General features: G+C 36.9%; 1 protein-coding gene across 1 annotated transcript in view; it reads left to right on the top strand.

Moving 5' to 3' along the window:
* LOC308704514 (dynein axonemal heavy chain 11) overlaps positions 1-17,205 on the top strand; it is a gene marked incomplete at its 5' end in the record, with an annotated part of 86,182 nt that extends 68,977 nt beyond the window's left edge. The window contains 17 exons of the mRNA XM_081388885.1: positions 43-247; positions 1,478-1,642; positions 1,869-2,009; positions 2,940-3,110; positions 3,553-3,675; positions 4,220-4,413; positions 4,549-4,697; positions 4,783-4,910; positions 6,129-6,356; positions 6,563-6,754; positions 9,221-9,340; positions 12,986-13,228; positions 13,601-13,783; positions 16,060-16,175; positions 16,279-16,391; positions 16,476-16,616; positions 16,692-17,205. Coding sequence (XP_081245011.1) covers positions 43-247; positions 1,478-1,642; positions 1,869-2,009; positions 2,940-3,110; positions 3,553-3,675; positions 4,220-4,413; positions 4,549-4,697; positions 4,783-4,910; positions 6,129-6,356; positions 6,563-6,754; positions 9,221-9,340; positions 12,986-13,228; positions 13,601-13,783; positions 16,060-16,175; positions 16,279-16,391; positions 16,476-16,616; positions 16,692-16,939 — 2,860 coding nt within the window. The 3' untranslated portion in view covers positions 16,940-17,205. The remainder of the gene's footprint in view (positions 1-42; positions 248-1,477; positions 1,643-1,868; positions 2,010-2,939; positions 3,111-3,552; positions 3,676-4,219; positions 4,414-4,548; positions 4,698-4,782; positions 4,911-6,128; positions 6,357-6,562; positions 6,755-9,220; positions 9,341-12,985; positions 13,229-13,600; positions 13,784-16,059; positions 16,176-16,278; positions 16,392-16,475; positions 16,617-16,691) is intronic.
* Positions 17,206-18,641: the final 1,436 nt, after the last annotated feature.

Genomic DNA, 18,641 nt, shown 5'->3' with positions numbered 1-18,641 from the left:
AGGCGTGTCCTGAATGCGTAACACAATGTAGTGTTTCCACAGGTACATCAGACTGGGTGATAAGGAGTGCGAGTATAACGGCGGATTCCGTCTCCTTCTACACACTAAGGAAGCCAACCCTCACTTCCCCCCGGAGCTGCAGGCCCAGACCACTCTTATAAACTTCACAGTGACCCGCACTGGCCTGGAGGAACAGCTCTTGGGGCAGGTGGTCACGCATGAAAGACCTGAGCTGGAGATGATGAAGGTCAGTCACAGAAGTCACTTATAATGACTTCACGATACATAAAGCGCTAAGTAAACTACATTTACTTTGCCCAAAGGCAATAACAGGATTTACAAGGCAGATTAGTGTTAATGTTTTTGGTAGTGGTTAAAGGGATAGTTCAGCCAAAAATGAAATTCTGTCATTAATTACTCACCCTCATGTCGTTCCAAACCCGCAAGACTTTCGTTCATCTTCGGAACACAAATGAAGATCTTTTAATGAAATCGGAGCGATTTCTGTCCCTTCATGGACAGCTACTGTATGCAACTACCACTTTAATGTTTCAAAAAGTTCATAAAGAGATCGTAATATAATATAATTATAATTTGAGCGGTTTATTCCAAACTTGCTGAAGAGACTCTATTGCATTATACAGGCTTTTATTCACATATAAACATTCATCAACTCACATCAATTGTGGTAAACTGAAGCTCAAGCATGTTCGCTTGACGTGCGAGAACCAATGAGGTTTGTTCTCGTGTAAGCAACACGTTTGAGCTTCCGCAAGAACCAAAGAGATTCATTCTCGTGTTACGCTGCACGTTTGAGCTTCCGCAATAACCAATGAGGTTCATCCTCGTGTTATGCAGTACGTTTGAGCTTCTGCGGGAACCAATGAGGTTCATCCTCGTGTTATGCAGCACGTTTGAGCTTCCGCAAGAACCAATGAGATTCATTCTCATGTTACTCAGTACGTTTGAGCAGCGTTGAAGCTGCGAATGAAGTTAACACTATCTAACAGTACCTCATATATCTGCAGTATAAAAAGTGTTACGCAGCATCGTGTTTAATGTCTCCATATAACATGAAAACCTAACGCGTGTGTGTGTTTGCGTTTAAGTAAGAGTGCATTGGTTTAATGGTGTGGGGTGGTTAAGTGCTTGTGGAAGAGGTGAAATATATATGGAAGGAAGTAAAGTCCAAACACGATTTAGTATGTTTGGTGGACGATTCAGTAAGCAAAAGTTTTGAAATATAATTATATAATAAATATAATTCTTCACATTTTTTCCATCACCATGTGCCCAACTTAAATCTTAAATTGTTATAAATAAATTGTAATAATTGTGAATGTTTTAATTATCCACTTTAAGTTGTTTTATATATTTTTCCTCTTGTATACTAAATGTAATCTCTAAAATGTCATTTTAACAAAAAAAAAATCTGTCTTTACCAAGTACTAACATTGTCCATTTTTGATTACTTCAGTTGGAGTTGAGCATTCAGCAGAACTTGTGTCAGATTGAGCTGAAGAGATTAGAGGATGAGCTCCTGAGCAAACTGTCCACGGCAGAGGGAAATTTCCTGCGAGATACAGCCTTGGTGGAACAGCTAGAATATACTAAGAACACAGCCAGACACATCCATAACAAGGTATGATACTCGCTGTGCATTTACCTCAATTTGTTGTTGTTTGCTCAGGTCCAATGTGTTTAAAATTGAAATGGTTGTATAATAAACTGACAAGTGTAATTACAACACTGAAATATGGAAAGAAACGAAGTGCCCATTCCGATAGAATGATTTCATAAATGGTTTAATCATTGTAAACATTAATTTGAGAATTGAATATTCTAACAATGGTATGCTGTTTACAAAGGCTATTGCAGCTCGAGAGAACGAGATAAAGACCAATGAGGCACGAGATCTCTACCGGCCAGCGGCTGAGAGAGCCGCCCTACTCTACTTCACTATTAAAGAACTCCACAACGTTAACCCCATGTACCAATACTCCCTCAAGGTAACACACTACACTAGAAAAAGTGAAAATGTACAGTTGTTGCCCTGTACAGCACCTACACTACCGTTCAAAAGTTCAGGGTCGGTAAAGTTTTTAATGTTTGTGAAAGAAGTCTCTTATACTCACCACCAAGAATGCATTTATTTGAACAAAAATACAGTAAGAACTGTAACATTGTTAAATATTATTACAACTTACAACAACTGCTGAATATATTTTAAATATAATTTATTGTTGTGATGGCAAAGCTGAATTACTCCAGTCTTCAGTGTCACATGATCCTTCAGAAATCATTCTAACATGATGATTTGGTGCTCAATAATAAGATTTCTTCTTATTATTGTTGAAAACAGTTGTCCTGCCTAATATTTTGTAAAAATCCTGTTTTTTTTTTCTTCAGGATTCTTTGATGAATAGAAAAGATTAAAAGAACAACATTTATTTGCAATAGAATTGTTTTGTAACAATGTCTTTACTGTCAATTTTGATTAATTTAATGCATCCTTGCTGAAAAAAGTCTTAGCAACCCCAAATATTTGAATGATACACTGCAATTTTTTTTTTATCTTTCTTAGTATTTATGTCTAGTTTTCCAGTACAAATGTCTAGACATTCTTAAATCAAGATGCATTTACTTGAGAAGAAAAATGACTTAAGATATCAAGCCTTGTTTTCTGAAACAAATTATCAAAATTAGGTGAGTTAAAGCTTAAAAAAAGAAAAAAATATCTGCCTAAGGGGACAGAAAAATAAACTCACCCCATTATTTTTCTCACCCCAAATAAATGAAGATGGTGTGATTTGTGACCCCAGACTGCATCACAAGTCAGATTGTGGATTGATATCATTCAAAAAAATTCACCCAGCTCCTTCAGTTTGAAGATCAAGTTTTCAAGTAATGTTATTTTGAATCCTCTTTTACAATTTAAGGCCTTTAACAAAGTGTTCCTCAAAGCCATTGCGAGAGCTCCATGTGATAAAGACGTGTCGGTGCGTGTTTCATCTCTGATCGAGGCCATCTCCCAATCGGCCCTTCAGTACACCTGCCAGGGGCTCTTCCAGAGGGACCAACTCACCTTCCTCACCCACACTGCCCTCCAGGTGAGTGGGACAGGACCCGACTTCAGAATAGAAACACCTCCCATCCACCCACCACCACCTCCTCCCTTCCTCCTCCTGCACTTTGTCATTCACATCAATCACTCCACATTTCTGCCCTTACATTAAGTTCCATTAGGCTCTGTCAGTGAAGTCGGGTCCGTTCCTATTGATTAACTCTCACAGCTCAGACACCCCTCTCCCTCAACTGGTCAGCTCTGACAGGAAGGTGGGCCGCAGTGGCAGAATGCAAATACCTGTCAGGACAGCACCTGTTTTCCCTGCTGCTGTCTGTCTCCACCGCCTGTCCTTCACACGTCCACATCAAACAGAGTAAAGCTGTTCTGGGACCTGCTTGTCCTTCTCTGATGGATGGAGACATCTGTATTCAACAGACCTGAGGTCTAATGTCATCATTACTTTGTGCCTCTGGTGTTTTATTTAGATTCTTCTGACGAGGGGCTCCATTGAGGCTCAGGACCTGGAACTTCTGTTGCGATCTCCTGTAGAAGTTTGTCAGAGCAGTCCCGTCAGCTTCCTGTCTCCACAGGCCTGGGGTGCCATTAGGGTAAGGACTGCCTGTGCCAGGAAATCACTCTCTTTCATGTTTTCCGATGTCATTTAGCATTGCTTTTTTAGAAAATTGTCAGTCGGAAGCACCTTTTCAACCTCTAAATAAGTTAACCCTCCTAGCCCAGGGGTTTTCAAACTATTTAATGTGAAGATATATATGGTATGTCAGAGACCTAAGGCACCTTAAAGGCAGCTTGAATTATATTTTATGAGAAAATATTAAGTGTTATTAAAGATGAGGCTAAGAAAATAGTAATTTCCATTTTTGTGTGAACTATTCCTTTTCCAGTGTACAAGGGTTCTTATTCTAAGTGTGAATATTTAGAGAAAATATATGCAGGATAATATATGCTATAAATATAGGCAATATTGCAATGTTTTTAAATACTTTTGAGCATTTTTTTTTTTTATTTTATTTTTTTTTTTTTTTTTTATTTATTTTTTTTCAAGCATACAGTGAAAAAGTGTACAGTATGTACAACATAAAACAATAATTGAAAAAACACTGATGATCCACTGATGATCTCATTTCATTGCAGAGCTTGTCCATGCTGGATGCATTCAGGGGTCTGGACAGGGATGTGGAAGGTTCTGCCAAACGTTGGAGGAAGCTGGTGGAGTCAGAGTGTCCAGAAAGAGAACGTCTCCCTCTGGACTGGAAGAATAAGAGCCCCCTCCAGAGACTCATCATTCTCAGAGCCTTTCGACCTGACAGGATGACCTACGCTCTCCGGTAATGAGTGTGCTTCAGAAAACAACCAATATCAGCCTAAAATTTAACTTTACCATCAGCTGGAGATGGCCAGGTTTGAAATACTGATGTTTTGGTCTTTTAAATATTGTCCTTCTGTATTTTCCACCATAATAGAAGTTTTATTGAGGACAGTTTGGGCTCCAAGTTTATGGATGTTGGTCGAATGGAGTTTGAAAAGTGTTTTGAGGAGTGCAGTCCCTCTACACCGGTGTTCTTCATCCTTTCTCCTGGAGTCAACCCTGTCAAGGATGTAGAAACACTCGGTACACAGAAAAAACATTTACACAAGACACTTAGCCTAACTTGTAATGTAATCAGAGTATTAACCCGATCATATCTATTTACTAGGGCTGAAGCTTGGTTTTACCACAGACCAGGGGAACCTCCATAATGTGTCCTTGGGTCAAGGACAAGAGATTGTGGCTGAGAGAGCATTGGAGGCTGCAGCCAAAAGAGGACACTGGGTCATACTGCAGGTAGAACACATGACACATGCATACAAACCTAGAGAAGACTATTAAACTACAAATAGAATGCATGTCAAGTCAAATTATTTTAAATAGAGCTTTTCACAATATACACTGTTTCAAATCAGTTGTTAATGTTTACAATTTCTTAATATCTTTATTTCTTAAAGTTGCATTTAGCAGATTGGAGTTTGGCGATAATATAGTTTACATTTTGTGACAATACAAGCAATCAAGCAGTTGAGATATATAGAGTATATATATTGCCCTACCAGGGTTTGAAATTAACACCTGCCAAATGCGGGTAAAAATCAACTGTGGTGGGTAATGCTGTCAGATCACTAGCAAATTTGGCGTGTTACTTATTATGTTTACTAACTTTTCTGGGGAAGTTTGTGTAAGCCAAATACAGTGTATTGCGCATATCTGGCTTACTTGAACATGCATGTCACTACGCAACAAATAACGGCGTGCTTGTTCATTTGCATTGAAGCAATAGCAAAGATTAAAACGCATTTGGTTAACAGAAAAGACATACATCCAACATCCTACATTTTATTTGGATGTTCTTTGTACTGTATTGATCTGTCCACCAAAAATACATTTTTGGTGATGAGGATGATAGAGGAAAGGGAGGAGATGGCTGGATGATAGGATTTAGTTTGAAAAAGAAATGAATGTTTGAAATCCAAATTGTGTGTGTGTGTGTGTGTGTGAGTGTGTGTATATATATATATCTTATAAGCCTGTAATCTGATGTATTTTTTATTTATTTTTTTGGCTATTAGAACTTAAAAATTTTGTAGCCTTATTGACCGGTGAGTCGACATGTAAAAAAAATGACAGCGGTCATTATTCAGAAATATTTTACCACCTGATGCCAAGTTTGATCAGAATCAAGGTATCCCATAGAACAGTGCATAAAGAATTAATAACGGAGAGTGTATTGCCAAAATGCCTCTTTTACATATCGAATGTCCACACCAACCCGCAATATCGTTGTTTCTTATAAGCAAATGCTGTATTAATATCATCTGCCAACTTAAATGTTGTTCATTGAGAAAGTGATTGCAACGATATTGTATCTCTGTGCCTATAACATATCTTTTTACTTGTGTGGACTCTGCTATTCTTTTACATTTCGAACGATATTTACAACTATATCTTTATTGTTATCCTGTTATCGTACAGGCATTTATTATGGCATTATATGGTTTTGTATTTTAGAATGTACACCTGCTGCCGTGGTGGTTGGGTCGTCTGGAGGAGCTGTTGGAGAACACGGGCAACAATGCTCACTCAAACTACAGAGTGTTTATGAGTGGAGAACCGGTCCCCAGCCCTCATGACCACCTGATCCCTCGCACCATCCTGGAGAATGGCCTCAAACTCACTACTGAACCGCCCACTGGCATGAACTCCAGCCTACATGCAGCTCTGGACAACTTCACCCAGGTCTTTACACACTTTCCACACAGACAAGATCAATAAATTCACATGTGAACTAATCAGATGTTTTGCTTCGACTTCCCTATTATTCTAAAGAAAGTGGAAACCAGTAATAATTTAGAATGAGGTGACTAAAGAATGAGGTGTCCAAACTTTTGACTTGGTGTAATTATTGTACATTTGTTCCTCATCTCCTCATTTCTGTCCTACAGGATACTCTGGAAATGTGTTCTTATGAGCAGGAGTTTAAAGGACTCATGTTCTCGCTGTGTTACTTCCACGCCTGTGTGAGTGAGAGGAGGAAGTTTGGGCCTCTGGGCTGGAACCAAAGATACCCATTCAACAATGGAGATCTGACCATTTCTGCCAATGTCCTGTACAACTACCTGGAGGCCAATACTAAAGTAAGATAACAGTATTCACTACCCTGATGAAAAATACAATGATTACATCATAATATCAGTGACTTTTTAAAGAATTGAATACTTTTATTTAGCAAGGATGAATTAAATTGATCAACAATTACAATAAATACATTTATTTTATTCATGTAACCTAAGATTTCATTGTAAAAAAATATTTCAAATAAATTTCCTTTTCATTCTTCATAGAATCCTGAAAATGTATCACAGTTTCCACAAAATTGATAATTATAAGAAATGTTACTTGAGCAGCAAATCAGCATATTAGAATGATTTTTGAAGGATCATGTGACACTGAGGAATGGAGTAATGATAATGACATTTTTAAAATGCATTTAAATTGAAAAATAAACAAACATTTTAAAATTGTAAAACAAATTTTTACAAAATTACTGTTTTACTGCATTTTTTTAACCAAATAAATGCAGCCTTGGTGAGCATTAGAGACTTTTTTCTAAAAAATTTAACCCTCCTAATACGTTCGGGTCCATTTTATGGAAACTTGCTTCCGCCACAGAAAAAAAAATTAAAAAGATAATTGCGACATTTTATCTCACAATTGCAAGTTTACATCTCATAATTCTGACTTTTTTTCTCATAATTGTGGGATGTAAAGTCAGAATTGCGAAATTAGTTAAATTGGGACTTTTAAGTAGCTTCAATTCCAACTTTTTTTCTCGCAATTGCGAGTTTATATCATCTGACATCCTTTTTAGAATTGTGAGATATAAAATTGCAAGTGCGAGTTATAAAGTCTAATTCTAAGAAAAAAAAATTGTGTGTTTATATCTCACAATTCTGACTTTATAACTCACAATTGCGACTTTATACCACGCAATTCTGAAATTGTCAGAATTGTCTAAAAAGTCAGAATTGTGAGATGTAAACTCGCAGTTGTGAGAAAAAAAAGTCCGAATTGTGAGATGTAAACTCGCAGTTGTGAGAAAAAAAAGTCAGAATTGTGAGATAAAAAGTCGCAATTACCTTTTTTATTCTGTGGCGTAAACAAGCTTCCATACCATTTTGATCCAGAAGAGAAACATCATTTTTTTTTTTTAAATCCAGAGTTTGAAGTTCGGAAAAGAAAATTTGGATATGTGTTAGGACTGTCAAAATACAAAAAAGGGGGGTAAATGAGATAATAGCGTTGTAAAAGCACGGTAACATTCAAACATTCAAAATGTTTTGCACAATGACTCAATGAGAAGTTTCTGATCAGAAACAATATGGTTTTAGTTGGACCCAGGAATGCAACAGGGGTATGCGGTTTGTTTAATGCATTACGAGATTTAAAAGATCTTATTGGCTTTACAGTCTCCACTAAAAGTTCCATTTAGGCCTGGATCACAGATGGCTTAGATTAATCCAGGATTAGGCCTTAGTTCAATTAGGACATTTAAGTAGCTTTTATAAACATGCCTTTGAAAAAAAATCTTGAGACAAAACAATGGCACTGACATATTTTAAGAAATGTCAGTGCAAGTTGCTTTCAGTTAAAACAGCTCAAACATGCATTAGGCTTAAGCCTGGTCTGTGGAACCAGGGGTTAGACAACTAAAACTCAAATTATAAACATTTTAATCTCAAATTCTACTTACTTTGAACCTGGAGCATTCTGTGTAAAGTTTAAGTGACTAACTCTGAGCTGTTTGTAATTTAAATGAAATCTCTTTGTCACTCACTGCCATCTCTTTTCCCACAGTGCTGTATTATTTCATCACACAAAGCGAACAACCACGATCTTACTGTATACACAAAATCATGTTTTTCCTTTCCAGCATTACTCGGGTTACAACCAATTATGGCGGCTCTAGATTTCACCCCTCCCCTCCAAAAAAAAAAAAAAAAACGAATGTCCTTCATTATGTTAACAAAACAGTAACCTGTATGTGCGTACACTGAGGATTCATTAGGCGGCAAATGAAGCGTCGTGCTAAATGTAATTACACGCGTTGTGCGTGACACCTTACAACTCTTCATAAGTGATCACTGCAATTAGAGCTGATGAAAGAAGCAATTTGCAAAACAATACAGGTACAAATGATGGTGAACCTTCAGCGTCTGTCATCGGTTATAAGACAAACGCTCACTTGTTCTTCTCTCCTTTACAATTACACATCATACGCTCTTTTCTCAGGCCAGACTTAAGCCAAGCACAGCAAGAGCTTGATCTTTGCTTGAATTATACATTAAGTGGATTGTCTTTTTGTCTGGTATAGAGCCATTTCAAATGAAAATCATCACTATAGGATGTTCATGCAACATCAGTCCCTCACCTCATACTTGTGAGCAAAACCATGCATCCATGTTCCACCATTTAGCAGAAAGCCCTAGTAGCAGTTTGCAAACCTGGCTAAAAATATTGCTGTGGGTATTAAACGAAGGACGCTGAGGGATCAGCTTGAGCTGGAGATTTGACATTTTGGTGTGCTCATATGTGTTGCTCAGGTACCGTGGGAGGATCTGTGTTATCTGTTCGGAGAGATCATATACGGAGGTCACATCACTGATGAGTGGGACAGGAAGCTCTGCTGTACGTACCTCCAGGAGTTCATCAATCCCAAGATGGTAAAGACATTCAGAGCACTGCAATATAGGCTACTGCAACACATCACACTGTTATATCATCATTTCAAAGCCATACAGCTGATAACAAATGTTTATGAGGTAGAAATGCTCGAGCATTTAGCACAAAAAAAAAAAACTAAAAGATGAGCATCTAAAAGGGCAACAGGATGTAATTATATGCAGGTTTTTTTTTTTTTTATATAAGTACAATGTAAAACATGTATGTACACAAAACTTGCATTGTATCAAATTATTAATTTAAATAGTAGTACATGGTAGTTAAAAACACAATATAAAGTGGGACCAAACAATCTAACTTAATTAAAATGCTAGACAGACATACAATCAATATATATATTTTCCCCCCTCAATAACGTTTTGGTTTTTATTAAAGAACATACTAAGAACTTATAGAATCACAAAATGAGTTGTGGTTAATTAATTTACCTATATCGACAATCCCATTTTCTGTAAATAATAAAGTTTGGTAATATATTCACAGGGTTTCTGAGGGTTTAAAGTGTCTTAATTCAACCTTGCACAAATTAGGACTTTAAAAGGGTTAAATTAGAGCAGAAACTCTTAAATTCATAAAGTCATGGCATAAAATGTTGCATGCATTGCATAAAATGATGTTCTTCCTCGGGATTTTTGTCCTGTTATCAATACAGATATACTTTAAATCAAGATGCATTTACTTTAAATGCAAATGTAAAATGAAGTCTTGAAAAAATTTACAAAATAAAGTGAGTTTATGCTTAAAACAAGAATAAATATCTGTCAGTGATTTGTGGAAACTTTCCTTTGAATTAAGTTGATTTTTCTGAGCCCATTGGCAGATGTTTGTTCTCGTTTTATTTATGAACTCTTCATTTTGAGGTTCACAATATCCTTCACTTCATTTTGATCAATTTCACAATTCAAGACTTGATTCTGTATCTCTAGTAAATGCATCTTTATTTAAGAATCTTTAGACATTTGCACTGGAAGAACAGAAAGAACAGATTTTTTTGCAATGTTATCAGAATGTAGAATTCTGTTTCTGGATCAGAGTGATTCAAGCTTCTTTTTTTTATGAATTAAAAGGTAATGGATATCTGTTAGAAGTATTTTCAGCTCTAAATGTAAATGTCTAGGGAGAAACACAATGTGTTGTATTAGCAACACTTAAAAGAACATTTTGTGTTCCCTTTTATACCTTAATTTTATTTACTTGGTCTTAAAGTCTTACATTTACCTTCATATAACCTGCAGAAACCCTGTGTATGTTAAAGTTTTAGTTCTGTTAATATATAGAAGGCCTTTGAATATTGTGTTAGACAGTGGTGGGCCTTCAAGTCGAAAAGATAAAGAACTATTGATGTACACTCATTTAGCAGATGCTTTTATCTAAAGCAATTACTGACTGATAATACAACAAAAGCAGTTCCAAATTGGAACAGTAATATGAGGTGCCACAAAGCTCTAGAATTGCTCAGAAAAGGATATAAGTAGCTGGTATGGAGATGTACTGTAGGTGAGACACTGGAGAGTAACAGAGAGAGAATTCGAGAGAAGAATTTGTTTTTTAAGTGTAAATGGATTGCAGCAGCAATAAATAATTGCATTAGCAAGGAATGGTCGTAATTGTCTATTACAGCAAACATCTGAGTAAAACAAATTACCGAAAAAGAAAAAAATGCCTGTGGGTGGGGGCGAACTTCTATGCGTTGGTTTTTGATTGGATTTTGAGATGTGGGCATTGCACTCAAAAGTGGAGGGTAGATGAACGTGAGCGTGCAGGTGCGGGGCTAAATGATTGGAGAAGTCCTGCCTACATCATCAGAGAGAAGTCTGTCATTTCACCGGAAGATCCAGTTATGGCATTTTGATATTGAAGGGGCAACCACCAATCTTCAATGTAAAGCAGTTTGATTGCTGAGAAAAGTGCTATATAAATTTAAATAATTATTACTATTATTATACAATAGATCGGGTGAAATTTGATTTCATGACCACTTTAAGTCATACTGTGAGATGCAATGTATAAGCTGCGACTAATAGTCACATATAAAGTCAGAATAACCTTTTCAAATAGTTTCCTCAGTGGTGAAATCCAGCTTACATTTTTACAGGGAATGTACTGTATAATTCTAAATAGATAAGGCTATGTAAACCTAGATGATCTAAGTGCGTATTTCATGTTTTGCAGACAAATTTGTCAAAATGAGATTATCAATGCTTGTTTATTGTCTACCACCATTGAACATAAATCAGGTTTGTACATGTAAATACTGTAGATGTATGGGGCTCTCTAGTGGTGAGGATCTACATTACATCACATACTTTTCCTTTTGATACAGTATTAAAGCATAGATAACAAAAGAGAAGATGAATGCATTAACACTATAGACCTTACTGTATCATATTAGATACGCAAATTTCTAAGGCCTCTAAATTATCACCCTGATTAAAACTTTGCTGAAAAAAAACTGTTGTACTCAAACTTCCACATGTTGTCTGATTGATAGTTTGTATATTTTTTATATAATTGTAAAAATGTCAAACTTCAGGATGTGGTGAATCTTTACTGATTTTTGTAAAGTCAATTTTATATTCCTAGTAATATTTCAAGATGAACACTTTGCTTGATAATCCATACATCGTTTTTTAGAATCAGGTTAAAATATGATACAACATGATTTTGAGGAACGTTCATTTGTACATCTCTCAATCATCATTGTATTGCCTTGCATTAATGCTGCCTTCATGTGGTATTGTAAATTTACTACTTCCCACTTCTGAGCTCATGACTACGAGCTTGTTGCATTCAAGTGCTTTGTTGTCAGAAAGAACAGGAATTATGGAAAATCTTATTAAAGCTAAAGTTATATTTAGTGTCATTGACAATGATAAGACAAGGCACTCTAGCTGTTGTCTAAATCTAATAAAGAAAGCTCCCCCATCTTTGGGTGATACCCAAACATTCATGTCCAATTTTTAACTAGAAAACGAACTAATTCCGGCAGCTTAAATGCCACAATAAAAAAAGAGGCTCAGTCTGGGCCTCTGAATAAAATGGAGGTTTTATTTCACATGTTAGGCTTTACAGGGTTAAATGTCTTTTGGTTCCCACATACTGTCAGAGTGCACAGTATGTTTGGACCTCTTATGTTTAATGCTAAGATCTTAAGCGTGTGTGTTCTGAAGTGGTGTGTGTGTGAGGTTATTAAGGCTGTTTTCCAGCAGTGGTCAGGCATGCAGCCTAATGTTTCCTCACCGAGTCTCATTAGACCCCAGGATGAGCAGCCATCAATCACAGAGTTTTTCCTTTAGCCTTTCCACACAGCTGCATTACTCTCCCAGTGCCCAGCACCAGCCCTGCTATCGATTACCACACACACCTTCATCTGTTAGTGAGCACTAACACAGGTTAGCGTGCTCCAATGCTACAAGGCTGATCAGGACAAAATATTTGTGCAGAAAAAAACCTGTTATCACCTAAAATCATGTTGTGTCACTGCCTACAAAACATGATCTATCAAGTCTTTTGGCTACCAGATGATAGACTTCACCACCTCAAATAGGAATCTCAAAATCACATTAGAAATGAAGCATCTTCCAGTAACTCCATGATCTCTAGAGTGACTTATCCTCTCTCACCAGTTTGAAGGGGAGCTGTTCTTGTGTCCTGGCTTTCCAGCGCCTCCTGATCTGGACTACACTGGGTATCACAGCTACATAGATGAGAGATTGCCCTCGGAGAGCCCTGGTCTCTACAGCATGCACCCTAATGCTGAGATTGAGTTTATGACAGCCACGTCTGATGCCCTCTTCAAAACTTTACTGGAACTGCAGCCTAGAGACTCCTCAACTGGAGAGGGAGCATCACAGTGCATAGAGGAGAAGGTAAAGCTGTTTGCTAACTATCATGAGGATGTGTAAACAGAAATCTTTTGTAAAATTATAACTATCACTTTTGATTAAGTTAATGCATCCTTACTAAATTAAAGTATTCATTTTTTACTGACCCTAAACTTTTGAACAGGTGTGTGTGTATGGTTCATTGGATATATAAAAAAAAAGACTGACTTTACATTGTAGGTGATTTTGATCTGCTTATTGGTTTCTTAGTTCTTTATAGTACCTTATTAATTAGTAGAAAGTTGTTGAAAACTACTAAACATTTCTTTAAAATGTTCTCCTATACGGGATCAGCCTGCTTGTATTTAGAGTGTATAGTCACTATGGATGCATAGTTTTTTCTTCTTCCTGGGTCAGGTGAAGAGTGTTCTGGATGACATGCTGGAGAAGTTACCTGAGGAGTATAATCTAGCAGAGCTCATGTGTAAGACCGTTGAGAGGAGCCCCTACATCCTGGTGTGCCTGCAGGAGTGTGAGCGGATGAATCTGCTGCTGGCAGAGATACACAGATCCTTAAAAGAGCTGGACCTGGGACTGAAGGTCAGTGCAGTTGATTCCTGATTATTCAGAAGCAGTTGTATTTCAGTATTACGCCGCATGTTTTAGTTCTGGAACATCTACATTTTTATGTGTTTTTGATGTGGAAAAGTTTTTATACCCAACCAAATAATGTGAAAAGGTGTCTACCAAACTCCAGGATGTGAATTAATGAATCTTACTACAGTAAAAGCATAGCTCATGAATAATAATTAGGTATCATTGATTTTGCTTCCATGTATCCTCTATGAAGAGTTATGTAATAATTCATATAGTTAACTTGAGGGTGAGTAAATGATGACAGAATTTTAATTTGTGGGTGATCAAATCCCTTTGTTCCAAACCTGCATGAATTTCTTTCTTCCAAATATCTTCTTTTGTGTTCAGCAGAAGAATGTTGGTAACCAAACAGTTGATGGACCCCATTGACTTCCATAGTATTTTTTTCTCCATACTATGGAAGTCAACTGTTTGGTTACCAACATTCTTCAAAATATCTTCCTTTGTGTTCAGCAGAAGGAAGAAATTCATACAGGTTTGAAATGACTTGAGGGTGAATAAATGATGACAATATATTTTTGGGTGAACTATCCCTTTACAGGGTTTCCGCGGGGTCTTAAAAAGTCTAAAATTCTGAACTTTAAATTTAAGGCCTTAAAAAGTCTTAAAAACGGCCAGATTTTCATCCTAGGTCTTAAATTTCATTTAGTCAGGTCTTCAAAAATGTGTTTATCCTCGTTCATTTCCAGAAACGCTGGGCGCAGAAAGTTATTACGAAGTAGCAAAAAAGTATGGAGTTGTAGCCTACAAAGCGGAGCTCTAGCAGGGGTCTCCAACACGTCGCTCGCGTGCTACCAGTCGCTCGTGCCTTAAAATGAGCTAGCTCGCCAGAGGCCGGTCACATATCGCGTCTTTTGCGCGCTCAAGTTTGTTCAAATGTAGGCGCGTGGGCAAGCACGCTCATAATTGAAGCGACGCGCTAATTTTTTACCAGGTGCAACGAGATGAAAAAAATCTAAACTTGTCAGAATGGCACAAACGCACCGCAGGTCATGTGACAGGAACCAACCAATCATCCCTTTCCATAACAACATTGAAAGCTCAGTCAACTTGAAGGATGGGGGTGCACCCAAACACTACTAATAAATATAAGCTAATGTGTAAATGTCAGTAATTTATCTTTTTTGACTCATTCTTTTTATAAAAAAAAATATTTAAAGGCTGAAATATGAGGTTTATCTTTGTATAAAACCTTTTTTTGTCAAAACTTTATTTAGTAGATAACATGTTGCAAGACACTCTTTTAAAATCTGGCCATCATTTTTAATGGTATTTTAATGTTCACGTAAACAAAAAGTGCATATCGATGCTAAACAATTTGTTATTTGTTGTTTTTCGACATAAAACTTGTTGAATTGACTTCATTCTGTAGTATTAGTACTTTTTGAACAGGATTCTGTGATAACCGTGATAATTTTGGTCACTTTAATCATCTCATCATTTCCTCTCTAGTTATGATCAACTATGATCAACTAAAATCAACAATAATTGTGTTTTTACAGTATAATATGCAAAAGTACAATTTTCAATAAAAAAAATCTACATCTCCCTCTCTCACACACACACACACACACACACCTCAGATAATCCTAGATAGATGGAAAGATACATAAATAGATACTCTAATGATCCCGAGGTAACTATCTATCTAACTTGGATAATGCGTCGTGTAGGTCTTAAATTTCAATCTTTATGGTCTTAAAATGTCTTAAAAAGGTCTTAAATTTGACTTACTGAAACCTGCAGAAACCCTGCCTTTAAGTATTGACTTGAGGGCGAGTAATGGTAAAATTCTTTTTAAATGCAAATGTAAATTTTTACAATCAAACCACAAAGAAAGTAACATTGCTATCACTTCATTCCCTGTGCCTATAAACATGATGTAATGTCATGCAATTTTCCGACCGTTTTGTCTTTTATACCCCCACAGACTCATCACTAATGTGTGGGGGAAAAAAATTATACATTTTACAAAATACATAGATAAATTATAATTAATACATATTAAACATTATTTTTACATTCCATAAGTCCATAAAGTATGACATATTATTTAATTATCGCAGATTTAAGTTGCAATTTACAACTTTATTTATTTTTTTGCATGTAAAAAGTAGAGCACTGATGCTAAAATCTACCTTACCTCATGCACTTGTTTTTTGTTTAGTTTTCTACAACGAGTGTTAACTGAATCCGTGTTCTCTAACATGATATTACAGGGTGAATTGAGTCTTTCTTCAGACATTGAGCTGCTCCAAGCGGCTCTGTTCTACGATAGCGTTCCAGAGAGCTGGAGCAGGCTGGCATACCCTTCAACCAAAACACTGGCTCTGTGGTACAGTTACCTTTATGTATAGAAAAAAAATCTAAACTCTAAACCTTATCACATACAGTAGAGTAGGCTTGAGTGATGAGGTCTGCAAAATCATACTCTGCAGGTTTCGTGACATTCTAGCTCAGTGTCGGGAGTTGGACACGTGGACTCAAGACTTTGTGTTTCCTGCTGTGGTTTGGATCTCAGGACTCTTTAGTCCTCAATCATTTCTCACAGGTGAGAAAAATTCACACTAACACACACATACACTGTACAAAAGGGCTCTTTATGTCATTGTGCTGAAAATGTTCTGTTTTGCAGCGATTCTGCAGAGTATAGCTCGAAAAAACAAGTGGCCTTTAGATAGGATGAGTCTGTCCGTGGACGTCACCAAAAAAACTAAGGATGATTATGGGCATCCTCCTCGAGAGGGAGCGTACATCCATGGACTCTACATAGAGGGTGAGTATAAGCTCTATTCTGAAGTGAATTTCATGTTGGTGTGGATTCTTGATGGATTCTTGATGCGTCCCACAGGTGCTCGCTGGGATAGCTCCTCAGGTCTGTTATCAGAGGCTGTTCTGAAGGAGTTGACTCCGGCCATGCCAGTGCTGTACATACGTGCGGTCCCCGCCGACCAGCAGGATGTGAAGAACACCTACGAGTGCCCAGTGTACCGCACTAAACTCCGCGGCCCCACCTACATCTGGAGCTTCCCTCTCAAAACACACCAACCACCTGCAAAGTGGGTTCTGGCAGGAGCGGCCCTGCTTCTGTCGGTGTGAATGAAAGACCAACTTCATTTCGCCCATAGAGGTTCTTATATAAACAGTATGGTGTTGATCCCATAATTTGTAGCTATAAAAATGAAACAAATTTAATGTTTTGTTTCCATCCAAAGTTGCCAATTTAACCTATGCGCAAAATTGGAGTATTGCATAAAACATTTGCGAATAATGCACCGTTTCCATCCCATGTGTTCAAGAGAACAGAATCGCCACTTCCTGGGAAATTGACGCAAAATACCTGTAATAAAAATGTAAGTTACTGCAGTCGGGGAAGCCATTTTGGCTCTTTTTTCCTAAATGACTTGTGCCTCAGTGCCCACAGACGAAACGCAATAACAAACGCTCTCATGTTATCTTTCATTCGGAGGCGGATGCCTGGTCTTTAGGAACGCAAGTGTGCAAGACTTTGGCTCAGGCCTTTCAGAATGACCAAACCAACATTTGAGATGCTGTGCAATGAAACTGGTCCAGTTATGCCGTCTCACATGATCTGTTGAGGCAAAGTCACACGACTTTTTTGTTGACCATTGTGGGATTTATTCGTTAAATGTTTCCATCATAGTTTATGTGCATGTTTAAAAAAATGTCTGCCTCAATTGATCGCACAAATTTTTTTATGCACATTTTTGGAATTTATGCACATCTGTTCAGTCCTGTGCTTTTTTTAATGCAATATCCTCAAACTTTGCATAAAAATACGTGGATGAAAACATAGCTAGTATAATATCGTATATGAATTTAATTTTACATTTTAATCAGTGTTTTAATGTATGTATTTTAATTTTGTCTGATGCAGGGCTGCACATTTAACGGGATGGTTTAGTGTGATCGCAAATGCTGCGATTTAAAGACGTGCGTCTTTTACACGTCTCTTTTTTTTTTTTTTTGTCTTGGAGTGGCTCAGTTGGTCCATCGGTCCATCTCTGCATCTGCTGTGAGATTGGATCGCTTATAATGTGTACTTGATAACGCAACATCCACCAAAAATCTTCCCATAATGAGAAGCAATTATAAACCGTCTGTTGTCAAAAAAAATAAATAATAATAATTAAGAACTCCATGTGGTTTTCCACCAAAATAGCAGCTTGATGGTTTAACATTAAGACCTTAAGTACAACAGTAAAATTACAAAGTAAAATTACTGTCTTATTTTAATATTTTATTTAGAACCTAACAATATGACAAAAAGTTTGACCAAATTGTGACGTCCTACAAACAAGCACAAGCCTTAAGTTAGTTTTGCATGTGAAATCACAATCTAATTTTTTTTTTATAGGAAAATCACAATTCGATTTTCCCCAAGTCGTGCAGCCCTGTCTGATACCTATAAAAACTCGACTGTTAAAAATTGTGCACAAAATCTAAATACAATAGAAAATGTGTAATAAGTATTGTTATAATATTGCAATTATTGTAATAAGTATTGTACTGTAAGTATTAACACTCTATATTGATGATGTTATTAGCTTAATTAAATTTAAAGCAGCTCAGTGAATGACACTATCTCCTCGAGTGCCACACAATAAGAGTCCCAGTAGATTATGAACCAGGCTGATACTGATTTTCAATTGAGGTGTGTTTGACCTTCCTCTGCTGATGAATACAGATAGATCAGTATGATTCATCTCACGTCGGTACAGAAACCAATTTATCATCTTTGAGTGACATGCTTGGTCTTATCCATTTTTTCCCTCACGTG

Source organism: Scardinius erythrophthalmus (genome assembly GCF_964197995.2).
Source record: "Scardinius erythrophthalmus genome assembly, chromosome: 16".
NCBI classification, from domain to species: domain Eukaryota; kingdom Metazoa; phylum Chordata; class Actinopteri; order Cypriniformes; family Leuciscidae; genus Scardinius; species Scardinius erythrophthalmus.
The sequence above is the reverse complement of the archived record's forward strand: the minus strand, read 5'-3'. Positions and strand labels throughout refer to the sequence as shown.